Genomic DNA, 13,343 nt, shown 5'->3' on the forward strand with positions numbered 1-13,343 from the left:
TAATAATAAACCATCTAATTTGTCCAAACTGTTGTTTTTGATACCGCAGTGATGCACTTTAGAATGTTGCTCTATGCTCTGTGGGGCTTGGAATTTTCTGATCTGACCTCTCACTGTGAGCCCTACTCCCCATAGGGAAATCCCCACTGTGGAATCATAACTGGTGTAGAATGCAAGTGGTGCATGATGAATAATACATTGCCTGAGGTTTATGGCCCACCAGCTAGTTCAGTAATGAGATGTTATTTTGCTGGGTGGAGATTGGGGCAGGAGGAGTGACATATGGCTAGCTATAGTTTGGGTGTGGAAGCCTGTTATTATGGAATTCCATGAGAACAACTCTTGAAAGGTTTGTGTTTCTAAAGGCAACACAGCACTTACAAGTTTGACTAATTTAAACTGTAGCAAATGGACTTGTACTTTTGTTTGAGATGAAATAGTGGTGAAGGCAGTCCTCCCCCTCCCTAATAGGGCAATGGCAACCATGGACTTCCATTGGATTGGCCCATGGTTATGCTTGACCAAGTGCTCCAGTGGTTTGCTGTTGCCTTCTGCAGTATGGCTGACAGGAAACACTCCCGCTCATTACTGCCTGCCATCAGGTATATTACAAGGAGTTAGCAGCTGAAAATCAACCTGTTCGGCTACATTATGCACACACCTTCCATGGCCATCAAGCCATGAAGTGGGACTTGAGCCCAGAGTTTCTGGTCTGGACCAGCAGACCTCCTTCTAAAGACAGTAGGTTTTTAAAAAAAAAAAAGTGCTTAAAACAATTAGTGAGAATTAAGCTTTAGAACCTCTTGTGTTATGTTCTTGCAACACTTTTTTCTTGTGTATGTTTTGTCCTTTTTGGTTTATGACATCTTCTCAAGGGCAATTAGGGATGGGCAATAAAAACTGGCCTGACCAGCGATGCCCACATCCTGTAAAAATGAAATTAAAAAAAGATTTGAGATTGGCAATGGATGGATGGCAAATTTCTCCAAATGAATAGCATTGTTTGAACAAAATGCTGTGGAGTTCTGTGATTTTAACATCGCACCCTATAGAGTAATAGTATGGAATGTGTGTTATATTTTAGCGCCATTAGGTTGAACTGAGTTGACTGTGTTGTTTCTGTCAAGCCTTAGAATAATTATCCATCTCCTCTCTATGTTTCTTCACCTACTAACTCTCCGGGATATTTTTGTGTTGATTTCTTCTGCAGCACTTGCATCGCTGCTGCTGTCATCATTGTTTTTTTTGGCCAAAGTTGAGTCCAGTCTCTGTTAAACAGGGAGCCACAAAACTTTGGGGAAGAACAAGTGAAAAGAAAAACTTGCATTTCTACGGCGCCTTTCACAACCACAGGATGTTCCAAAATGCTTCACAGCCAATGCAGTAATTTAGAAATGTAGTCACTCTTGTGTAGCGTAGTAACGTAATGTGAAGCCTGACACTCAAATCTGCTGCTTTCTGATCCAGAAGTACGATTATTCCCAACTGAACCCATCTAATGTATCCATCCAAATGTAATGATTCCTGAACGTGATATTTAGTTGCCATGTTTTCCTGTAAGTTTGCAGGTATATTTATGCACCGTGCCTCCTAACGCTGAAGCCTCTTTGCACACAAGCGCTCGCCTAACATTATATCCGCCTGCGCATGTACGAGTTTTCCCATCGATTGAATATATGTTAGTGTCGGGGCGAATTCAGGTTTACCTCTGTTTTATTGTATATATCTTGAGCAGCAAAGAGATGCTAGATTTGATCAATTATTAAAGATTTAATAGTGGGATACAGGTTTCTTACCAGCTTGCATAAGTATTTTTATGACAGCAAACTGAGGAAAATAATATGAAATGATATTGTTGATTATAGGTTTCTGAGGATTAAGAATATAATGTAATGATTTGATGAAAAGTATATTAATGAGTATTAAGCATAGTATGTTGTGGTATAGTGGAATATAGCTTAATGAGGACTAAACATAGTATATGTGATGGGGTTGGGGAAGACTATTTTTGGGGTTTAGTCTCGGCTTAATATACCACATACAACATACTGCATCAGCTGTATCGTTAATATAGGCACTACAACTGTGCAAGGACGGGAAGTGCCCTCTCTGTAGTTGTCGCCATCAAATGCAGCCATTTAACATCTTTGGTTCTGTGACATAATGTCTCGGAGCGTTGTGGGTTTGGATGACATGATGTCTTCAGTTTCTCCCAGGATTACTTGACCATGTAGCTTGGGTCCCTCTCCAGTCCACCCCACTTATCGTTGTCCTGGCTGGTTATTATACCCTTTTTTGGCCTTGCTTGATGTCACTGTAAATTCCACAGAATTCTAATAAGCTAATTATAACATTGATTTTCACTGTAATGATGTATCACTTTCAGGCAGTTACTATAGAAAAATGGAGGTAATGCATTAGTTATTTCTAAGTTGCTGTAGTAGCTCAGCTGAATGCAATTTATTTATATAGACATATAGGGTACCCATGAGTAATTATAAGTTTGTGATCTAATCCTGGGAAAGGCTTGAAGGGGTTCAGATTGTTCGTATAATGACTAACTAGTGTTGTCACCCATTGGTGTGTTTATAAGCAAACCGAGTGAAAATATCTTCTATAAAATGGAGGCCAAATGTTTGGTCTTTGGAGTTAAAGTCCTTGTTTACTGCTACTGTACCCAAAGGATGTATATTTAAGATTGGCGATATGTAATTAAGGATGTTGAACATGATGTTTCCAATCTTGTGACTTAGGAAGAAGATAAGAGGAATTCTATGGCTATTGGAGACTTATGCAAAGCTTTTTATGATCCAGGTATCATGAGTTTTGAGAGCAAAACTCAAATAATTTAATAATGACTGAGAGCCTGGGACAACCTCAACGACAGAGTTGCATTTATATAGCACTTTTTTTGAATATTGCTGTAAAGAGAGGCTTGTTGCTGAAACTTTTTGTCTTGTGCTCATCAGGACAGTGTCAAATTTATACTACAGGAGAAGAGGCTGCTGATTGGCTGGCCTTGACCAATCTAGTTGACTTGCCAACCCTTTACTCCTATAGTATAAATTGCTATCGTTTGAAATTTGATGTTCTTGCATTTGTTCAGATGAGTGTAAGACAAAATCACATCTCTCTTTTCAGCAATTTCGCACTTTTCACCACCTGAGGATGTCCCAGAGAGCTTTCCAGCCAATGAAGTATAGCCACTGCTGTGATTTAGGAAACACAGCAGCCACATTGCACACAGCAAGCTCCTACAAACAGCAAATGACCAGATAACATGTTGTCTTTCATGATGTTGATGAGATAAATATTGACCAGGACAACAGGTTTGCCCACCTTGCCCTTCTTCGAAATAGTAGCGTGGAGCCTTTTCTGCTCACCTGAGAGGGGAGACAGGCCTTAGTTTGATGTCTCATGCAAAAGATGGCACCTCTGACATTGTGGCTTGCAGCTGTGTTTATGTGAAAGAAAACCCTCTTCTATTAGTTTTCCTGTCAGGAGAGTGGGATTTGGGAATGCTGGGGAGAAGCAAAAACATTGACATTAGTGGAAAGTTGTCCTCCTGCGTTCATTGTGATTAGGAAAGGAGATAGAACATTACAGAGTCAGTATTGTCCTTCCCAAATCCAGACCCCTGGTCAGACATACAATCTTTTGAAGGTTAGATTGTTTTGTTATTATCACAATGCACCATGAGCACATATTTACTGGATGCGTATCTGCTTCAACAAGTCTCAAGTAACCAAAGCAAAGACCCCCTCTTATGATGGAATGTTAATTTAAATGTAATGGAGCTTCACAATAAAATTTACAAGAATAAAATTCCATTGGACCCTTTGTGGTTTTTGGCAAAGACAATGTCTTACTATTTTCATTTTAACCGCTGGTGTTTTATTTACGAAAATTCTACTGCAAGGGTTTTGAAATGCTTTTTTGAAGGAGCAGTTGGAGATATTGACTTTGGAACACTCTGGGTTATAGCTTTGAAAGGAAGCCTCAGCTGCTTGAAGATTAAGACATTCTTGTTGAGCACGGCTCAGTGGGTAGCACTCATGCATTGAGTCAGAAGGTTGTAGGTTCAAGTCCCACTTCAGAGACTTGAGCACAAAAATTCAGCGTGGCACTCCCAGCGTGGTACTGCGGGAGCTCTGCACCGTCCAAGGTGCCACCTTTTGAATGGGCATAAGGACCCCTCGGCACTATTTTGAAGAAGAGCAGGGAAGCTCCCCCTGTCATCCTGCCTAATAACCAGGTTATCTGACCATTGCAGTTTGTAGGAGCTTGCTGTGTGGAAATTAGCCTCCTCGTCATCCTACATTAGAGCAATGTAAACACTTAAAAAAACAAGCTGTTTCACTGGCTGTAAAGCGCCTTGTGACACTTTATAAATGAAAGGCACTATATAAATGTAAATTTTGGGTACAGTGTGGGTGACCCCTGACATCTCTTTCAGGTTTCCTTGTGGTTTGTGTTAAAATCTCTATTACCCTCCCTCCAAAGCCTGAATGTATCCAGAGAGCTGAACACATTCTTGATTCATTCAGTCAGATTTCCCATCCTTGAGAAGTAAGAACATGCTCCAGACCTACAACCCTCTGAGGTATCTGCACTCCTCCAATTCTGACCTCTTATGCATTTCCAGTTAACAAAGCCTCCACCATTGGTGGCTGTGCCTTCAGCTGCCAATGCTCCAAGCTTTGGAATTTTCTCCTTTCATTACTCTGCCTCTCTATCTCACTTTCCTCATTCAAAGCCTACCTCTTTGACCAAGCTTTTGGCTGTCTAACTTAATATCTCATAAGTGGCTTGATGTCATACTTCATTATATAATACTTCTGTGAAGTGCTTTGGGGTGCTTCATTACATTAAAGTGCAAATATAAATATTAAGATAAAAAAAGATTTTCAGGTGGGCTCGCAATGTGCAGCATTTACGTGTGCTGGAAGCTACATATATTAATACACAGGGCTCTGTTCAGAACATGTACACACATTGCGTCTGTTTCAGCTTCACAAAATAAGTGACAGTCATTCACTTGTTCATTCCTCAGGGCAATGCCTTATCCAGCAGTCAAGCTGCCTGATTTAAATTTCAAACAATGCTTGGCAATTAACTATCAGTCACCATCAACCGGCACCTTCTCCATGGCAACGCCTCTACAAATCAGAGTCTACTTGCCAACCAATCAGCACTCTCTTCTCATACAGTATAAATTGTTGTTCCCTTTATATTTGGTATTCTGCAAGTTGTCTTGGTGCGTGCAAGACAAAAAGTTTCAACAAAAAAAATTCCTTTTTTGTCCCAGCAATGCTCAAGTTCTGTACTATCAAATGACAATTTATAAATATTTGTTGTTGCATAAGAAATAAGAACAGGAGCAAACCATTTGGCCCCTCGAGCCTGCTCCGCCATGTAATATGTTCATAGCTGATCTTCTGCCTCAACTCCCAATTACCCTCAACTTGACTTTCCCGCCAGCTCCCCATGTCCCTTGATTCTCTGAGGGACCAAAAATCTGTCTCCGCTTTAAACATACTCAGTGATTGTGCATTCACAGCCCTCTGGGGTAGTCAATTCCAAAGATTCATAACGCTCTGAGTGAAGATATCTCCTCTAGTCTCTGTCCCATATGATCGACCCCTAATACTGAGACTTGTGTACCTGGTTTTTTTTCCCCAGCCAGGGAAACAACCTGTATGTCAGTGCTTGCGATAAAAGCTAAAAGATATTGTATTTGCAGGGATTAAATACAACTGCTGTCTAATGAAGTTCTGTTCAGCTGTCTAGACCCTAAGCCCTGGAGTTCCCTCCCTAATCTCCTCCTTCAAGATTCTCCTTAAAACCTACCTCTTTGACCTAGCTTTTGGCCAGCTGCCCTGATATATCTCCATGTGGCTCAGTGGCAAATTTTGTTTGATAAAGCTCCTTGGGTTGTTTTGCTAGATTAAAGGTGCTATATAAATGCAAGTTGCTGTTCATATTGAATTCTTGTTTAAAAGGTGTGTCTTTATGCTCACATGGCAATTTGCTAAGAGAGGTTACTCTCTGGTCTGAGAAGGCACCTTAAATTTAACATTCGATCTCCCACTTGTAGGATTTTCAGGAACGCAGTCTGTCGTCTCCTGGTCAGAGGTTGGTGACGGCTCATCAGATGAAACTGAGTATTCTAGTATCCTGTGTTTTTAATAGTCTTAAATTCCAAATGAAAATATCAATTGCTGTAGCTGGAAATATATTTAAGGCGCATGGTTTAAAATACATGTCCTGGCCAGTAGCACGATATGTTTCTCCTTGTGTGATTGACTGTGACTCTCTTGTGACAATGTTATCGCATCTTGCTGCTGACACGTTTTCGCTCCGGACAGTACAAAGTGAGATGCTTTGGCAGGGAATTGCGGGGCTGGAAACGGTACGTGAGAAATTTTGTAGTCGCGGTGGAGAATCTTGATCTGCCTGTAAAAATGATGATGCAATCTGTCTGTCGTGCAAGGAAAGAAGTCATCCTAGTAGTAACTGTGTCCTGGTTGATCGGTCATTTGATGCTATTCGAAGGTCAGCCAAAGGCTCTCTGGACCTTGCATCTCTCTGCTGGAGCTGACTATTTGTAGAATCTGCAAAACATGCCTTAATGGTACCACAGTTCTTCTCTAGGCCTCTTTGGCTTTAATGATAGCTTGATACTCCATTACTCACTGGCTATGCATGCACAGAATTATTATTAGCCATACCTTGCAGACATCTCTCAGAAGGTTGCGAGGTCAAAAATGAAGGAGTTGGCTGACTGATGGCCTGTTTACTGTGATCAGGGTGTGATATTTTAGAGTCAAGTTAAAAGCTTTACTTACGCTTGGCACAAGTCACTTCGGCATGCACTGCCCAGCAGAAAGAGCTTGAAGACCTTGCATTGCAGTTGTTTATGTTGAGAAGAGCTGTAATAAAACAAAGTAGCACCAAAAGACTTGGCACGGTTGCTGGAAGAAGGGGAGGAGCTATTCTACCTGGTTATGTTTTAATCTCTGGGTGGCAGTCTGTGGTTTCTGAAACGGAGCTGAAAACACAACAGCAAAAATCCTCCCAAGGAGTAATGCAGTCGCAAGAGGAGGCGGAAGATGAAGAAAATTTAGTAAAATGCTCAAGCAGGATTATGGACTAAGGCCATGCAATTCTTCTGAAGTTGTAGGACAGTGCCGAGCCTGCAGAAGCAGCTACTTGTGCTTTCTGGCCCTAGTCTCCACTGTGCAAATTGCAGAGTTGAAGATTTATAGCAAGCAGCACTTTGCGACCGTAAATCTCCCCGAGCACCAGCAGCATCCTTCATCAGCATGAAGCGTTGGTTTTCCTGTGCCTCCGTGCCCTTTGTAGGTATCTCTTCCTGAAGGTAGCGAGTGTTTTGACATTACTTGTAGTTTAAATCAGTGGTTGGAAGTTTGCATGTGAATGTGGGACACAGGCTTCTTTTGATCAACCCCACGTTGATTTGGGCGTAATTTATTGAGTTGCAGTTAATAATGTTGCACCCCAGCTGTTTGTGATACTATACAGCTGGTGTTTTAAAGGAGAGACGATAGAGTTTGTGATGGCTGCAGAAATTAGATATTTCTATTGATCCAAAGTGGTTCAGAGGCCTTCAGTAATAGAAGTGTGGAAATGAATGAATGGACTGTAATCCAGTTGAGTTCAAGTGATGTCATAAAGCTGCAAGACTAAAGCTCCGAACGACTACTGATCAGCCTCCTGAGCCCAGAATTTTTATTCATATAATTCAGCCTTGTTGTATTTTCTGCCTTTTAGCTTGTACTGATGACGTTGAGCTTTGTTTATTGCTTGTGTTCTTGACATCTGATACTTTCAACCTGGTCGATTGAATTGCAACAGTCTTGAACAATTTAACTCTGGTGTTTTCACAAGAGCTTAACTATTTTATAAATAGCAAAGCAATTAGTGAAATATTTTAGTGCCCTTGCAACATTACAAAGGAATTTTAATGTTGATTTTGATATTTTCAGTGATAAATTTCAAATATTTTACAAATATTTCCAACAGAAATATTTACACAGGGAAACCATGCAGACTCTTGCTTCTTCCTTCTCTCCCCACTCCAATAATTTCATTGTCCATAGATACATAACAAACTGTGGCAAGGTGAAACATTTCAAAACCTGCCCCTCCATGAACCTCTCCTCTCAACCTCTCACTTCTCCCTTAAGACGCTCCTTAAAGCTTTTTGACCAAGCTCTTTGGTTACTTGTCCCAATATCTCCGTATTCAACATGGTGTCAAGTTTTGTTTGATAACACTGTGATGTTTTACTGCATTTTCTTAAGTTTTGTTTGAGTTTATAATGCCACTTGAATTCAGTTATGCGTTAATGTATGTTTGATCTGCGATTGTTAATTATTTTTTTATCCCATTCTCTCCCTCCTCTCTCCCAATACATTTGCTTCCTTGGTGAGTTAAATTTCATGGCCATCGATGGTCAAATAAGGTGAAGAACCAAATGGCAATTGTTCATGGGGCGGGGAGCCTTGATTAACATGGCAAGCTCTTCGAAGGGTGGGGGAGGGAGGCAGGGTGGGGTGCTCAGTGTGAGAGCTAGAAAAGGAGGAAAGTGGAGAGGCAAGCACATCATGAGTGAGTTTGATCTATTCCTCATCTGTTGTTCTGGTTTATGCACACACACCCGCACATAATCTAGGCTGGTGCATTGGTACTGAGGCAATGCTACACTGTTGGCGGTGCCATCTTTTGGATGAAGCATTAAACCGAGGCCCTGTCGGTCCTTAGGTGAGTGTAAGCAAAAAAAAACCTTGTGGAAATATTTTGAAGAGCATGACAGTTCTCCTGGTATCCTGCCCGATATTTAATCCTCAACCAACATTTAAAGATAGTTTATCTGCTCATTATTACATAGCTGTTTGCAAATTTGCATTGGCGTTATCTCTGTTACAACAATTTCTATAATCCATTGGCTGTAATGTCTGAGATTGTGAAAGGTGCTGTAGAAATGCAAGTCATTTTTTTCTTCCACTCCACTTGTTAGTGGTCAGGATTGGGAAGCCGATTTTCCTCTTTCCTCAGCTAAAAACAATTCCCAAACCCCTTTAGTACACAGACCAAGGGCCGGGGTGGATTCCTCCATACATGTCTGTATGGATCAGCTCCTCACTGGATGAACTTCCCGAGCACTTGATCACCATTTTTTTTATTTTTAATGCCCTCCTCCCAATCACATTCTCCACCTTCTTTCCCCCCTCCTCCCCCACTCCTGTGACTTAATGAGTGAATGCATTTCCCATCATGCTGCTGAGTGACCACCATCCATTGAGCCTGTGCGTGTGTGCGTGCGTGTGCGGGTGTGTGTGAACTAGTAGAAATTTGGGGGAGTGGGGATATCAGTCAGATTTCCAGCTCCTGGTGTTTGTCCAGTGCATCTTCATCAAGTCCATTCCTAACCTCTGACCTGCACAGTGATTACTCCCTGCAATTAAATAACATGTTGCCTGCTGACTTTAGATAGATGGTGAGGTACAGAATGACAACAAGCATCCACGGACCCTAACCCCAGCGGGAGTTAGAACCATTTCCAAAGCAGCTTTCCGAATCTTGGGGCATTTTAAACCCTTTTACCGGAAATGATGTAGGAAACATAATTTGCATTTCTGAAGTTCCTTTAATATAGTAAAACATCCCAAGGTGCTTCACAGGACAGTAATTGGACAAAAGTTGGAAAGGGGAATATGTAAATACATTACCCTACTTGCAGTTTCTAAAGATATAATTAAAGGATTCAATAGGTAGGAAGAAACTATTTCTTTTTAATTCGTTCATGGGCTATGGAAATCGCTGGCAAGGCCAGCATTTATTGCCCATCTCGAATTGCCCTTGTTCAGATAGCACTTAAGAGTCAACCACATTGCTGTGGGCCTGGAGTCACATGTAGGACAGCCTAAAGGACATTAGTGAACCAGATGGGTTTTTACAACAATCGACAACATCATTAGACTTTTAATTCCAGATTTTTATTGAATTCAAATTCTACCATCTGCTGTGGCGGGATTCGAACCCAGGTCCCCAGAGCATTACCCTGGGTCTCTGGATTACTAGTCCAGTGATAATACCACTGTGCCATTGCCTCCCTTGTGAGAGTCCAAAACAAGGGAGCATAACATTAAAATTAGAGCCAGGTCATTCTGAGATGATGCCAGGGAACCTAAGGGTAGTGGAAATCTGAGTCCCCACCCCCTGCAGCCCCAAAAAAAGCGGTGGAGGCTGGGGAATGGAAGCTGGAGATACATGGAATTGAGATACAGATCAAATATGTTTGAGTTCAATACCTGAATATGTCCAAGGGACTGAATGGCCATCTCCTCTTCCTGCGACAGATCCTTTTTATACTTGTTGGCTGGCATTAGAGAAGTATTAATATGTTGTGCTGCTTCAAATAGATTTTACTTGCATCCGGGATGGCAACAGGTTGAAACCAGAGACGCTGACTAGAGGAGATTACCAGAATGGAGAGCAGAGGAGCAGCATTTGTTAATTATGGGATTCCTAGTGGAAGCCAAGGTGAAGGCTTTACACATTAGAAATAAAACCAACAACAGGAAAAAAACTCATTGTACACCACAAAAGCTGTCAGAAGTTCTAAGCCCTGCCCCAGCCTGAAGTTTCACTTTTTAATTGGCATTTGAATTTGCCATGTTAGTAAAAGCAGGGAAGGGAGGATAATTCATCAGGAAAACCTTGAAATGCATTGTCACCTTTTTGTGTTTTTGGAGGATTTCAGGGGCGTGTTCTATTTCCTTAGACAGACTGCTCTGTAACTTCCTCCAGCCCTACAACCCTGCGCTCCTCCAATTCTTGGTGCCTTACATACCCCCAGCTTCCTTCACTGTATTTCCCTCCCTAAACCTCTGGAAGTATTAACACACTCCTTAAAGGTTTTGATCTTTGACCAAACTTTTGGCCACCTGTCTCTATGTGACTTAGTGTCAGATTTTGTGAATAATCACTCCTGTGAGGTTTACTAGGATGTTCGCTGTATGAATGGCAATTTATTATATTTTTTATATAAATGCGAATTATTGCTTTTGCTGAGAGATTCAGTTTGACAGGCATTGGCTGGCGCTGCCTTGCAAACTTTTGAGATTGTCAAAATATCCGAGTTTGCACCCTGTGTGTCATTGTGCTGACCTATACTGGTTCCCGTTCCCCGTTGGATTAAACTTCAAGGCCACCTCCTGGTATCCAATTCCTCCTTTGTCACATCCCAGTCCACCTCTGCAAAGTCTCCAACGTGCATTCTCTGCTGTATCCTGTGGCCTCCTATACCCAACCTCCAATCCGCCTCTTCAGTTGCTTCATCCTTAATATTTCAATCCTGTGCACTAACCTTCACACAACCTTGACCTTGAGTTTTCAATCTTTCTCTGTCGTTGGGTCAAAATCCTGAAGTTCCCTCACTGAGTATTGCCACCTCTTTGAGGTTAATTAGGGAGGAGCATTAAATGCTGGTCTTTCCAGCATCACTTGCATCCCATGAATGGAAAGGAAAAATAAACACTTCTAGTTCTTCCACAAAGCCTCAGCCCTTGTCTGTATTCCCCTCTGTGAAGCACCTCAAGGTAATTTTATACATTAAAGACACCACATAAATGCAGGATGTTTTTGTGTGAAGGAGTTTACCAAAAAGCTAACAATTTAAGTTAATTGTCAAAAGAAGCTGGCTTTTTTTTAATGCAACAAGTTATGATGATCTGGAATGTTCTGCCAGAGGGGGCATTGGAAACAGATTCAATAGTAATTTTCAAAAGGGAATTGGATAAATACTTGCAAAAGTGAAATTTGCTGGACTATGGGGAAAGTGCAGGGGAGTAGGAGTAATTGAATAGCTCTAACAATAGGTACAATGAGCTGAATGGCCTCTTTCTGTGCTGTATGATTGAGAGTTAGAAATACTGAATTGTATTACCCTATTGCTAATAAGACCTGTAATCATTAACAAAAAAAGCATGGGATGAGGTTGTGGTGGAGAAATTTGCAAACTGGGAAACCTCAATAGGTTGAGGTGGTTGGGAACGAGGCCAGTGATTCCAAGGAGTATGTGCAGGACAGGATGCAAGTGGTGGCATTACATAAATTTTATAGAGATCAGGACACCTGCAAAATGAGCATTAATATGGAACGGGCAGACAAATGATCACATTCAATGCTGAAAAATGCGAAATGATTCATTTTGGTGAGAAGAATGAGGATAGACAATATAAAATAAAGGGAGCAGTTTTAAAGGAGGTGCAGTAGCAGAGGGACCTGGATGTATATGTGCATAAATCATTGAAGGTGGTAGGGCAGGTTGAGAGAATGAATAATACAGAATACGGTATCCTGGGCTTTATCAATAGGGGCATAGAGTGCAAGAGCTGTTTAACCTTGTATAAAGCACTGGTATTTCCCCAACTGGGGTATTGCATCTAGTTCTGGGTGCCACAATTTGGGAAAGTTGGGAAGGCATTAGAGAGAGTGCAGAAAATCACAATGTTATGTTGCAGAAGGAGGCCATTTGAACCACCATATCTGCACTGGCTCTCCGAATGAGCATTATGACTTAGTGCCATTCTCCCTCCCTTTCTCCGTACCCTTGCATGTTGTTTCTATTCAAACAATCATCTAATGCTCTCTTGAATGCCTCGACTGAACCTGCCTCCACCGCACTTGCAGGCAGTGCATTCCAGACCCGAACCACTCACTGTGGGAAAAAGTTTTTTCCCACATCATATTTGCTTCTTTTGCAAATCACTTTAAATTTGTGCCCTCTTGTTCTCGATCCTTTTATGAGCAGGAACAGTTTCTCCCTAACCACTCTATCCAGCCCCCTCATGATTTTGAACATCTCTATCAAATCTCCACCTTCTTTCCAAGGAGAACAGCCCCAACTTCTCCAAACGAACATAGCTGAAGTTTCTCATCCCTGGAACCATTCTTGTAAACCTCCTCTGCGCCTTCTCCCATTCGTTCACATCCTTCCAATAGTGTGGCACCCAGAATTGTACAAAATATCCAGCTGATGTCTAATGTGTGTCTTATATAAGCTCAGCATAACCTCCCTATTAACAAAGCCCAGGATACTGTATACTTTAACTGCTCTCTTTTCTTGTCCTACCTCCTTCAATGATCTATGTACGGATACACCCAAGTCCTTCTGCTCCTCCAACCCCTTAAGAATTATGCCCCTTATTTTGTATTGTCTCTCCATGTTCTTCCTACCAGAATCCATCACCTCGGACTTCTCTGCATTGAACTTCAACCGCTACCTATCTGCCCACTCCCAACTTGTCTATGTC

General features: G+C 41.6%; 1 protein-coding gene across 5 annotated transcripts in view; it reads left to right on the forward strand.

The window, feature by feature from the left end:
* uacaa (uveal autoantigen with coiled-coil domains and ankyrin repeats a) overlaps positions 1–13,343 on the forward strand; it is a 189,780-nt gene that overhangs the window by 90,403 nt on the left and 86,034 nt on the right. Inside the window, exon 1 of one of the 5 annotated variants that reach the window (XM_041175071.1) lies at positions 7,239–7,361. The exons of the other annotated variants lie outside the window; for them this stretch is intronic. Within the exon in view, the coding sequence (XP_041031005.1) occupies positions 7,326–7,361 (36 nt within the window). The 5' untranslated portion in view covers positions 7,239–7,325. Of the gene's footprint in view, positions 1–7,238; positions 7,362–13,343 lie in introns of those variants that run through there. 5 annotated transcript variants of the gene reach the window in all.

Source organism: Carcharodon carcharias, chromosome 26 (genome assembly GCF_017639515.1).
Source record: "Carcharodon carcharias isolate sCarCar2 chromosome 26, sCarCar2.pri, whole genome shotgun sequence".
NCBI lineage: Eukaryota > Metazoa > Chordata > Chondrichthyes > Lamniformes > Lamnidae > Carcharodon > Carcharodon carcharias.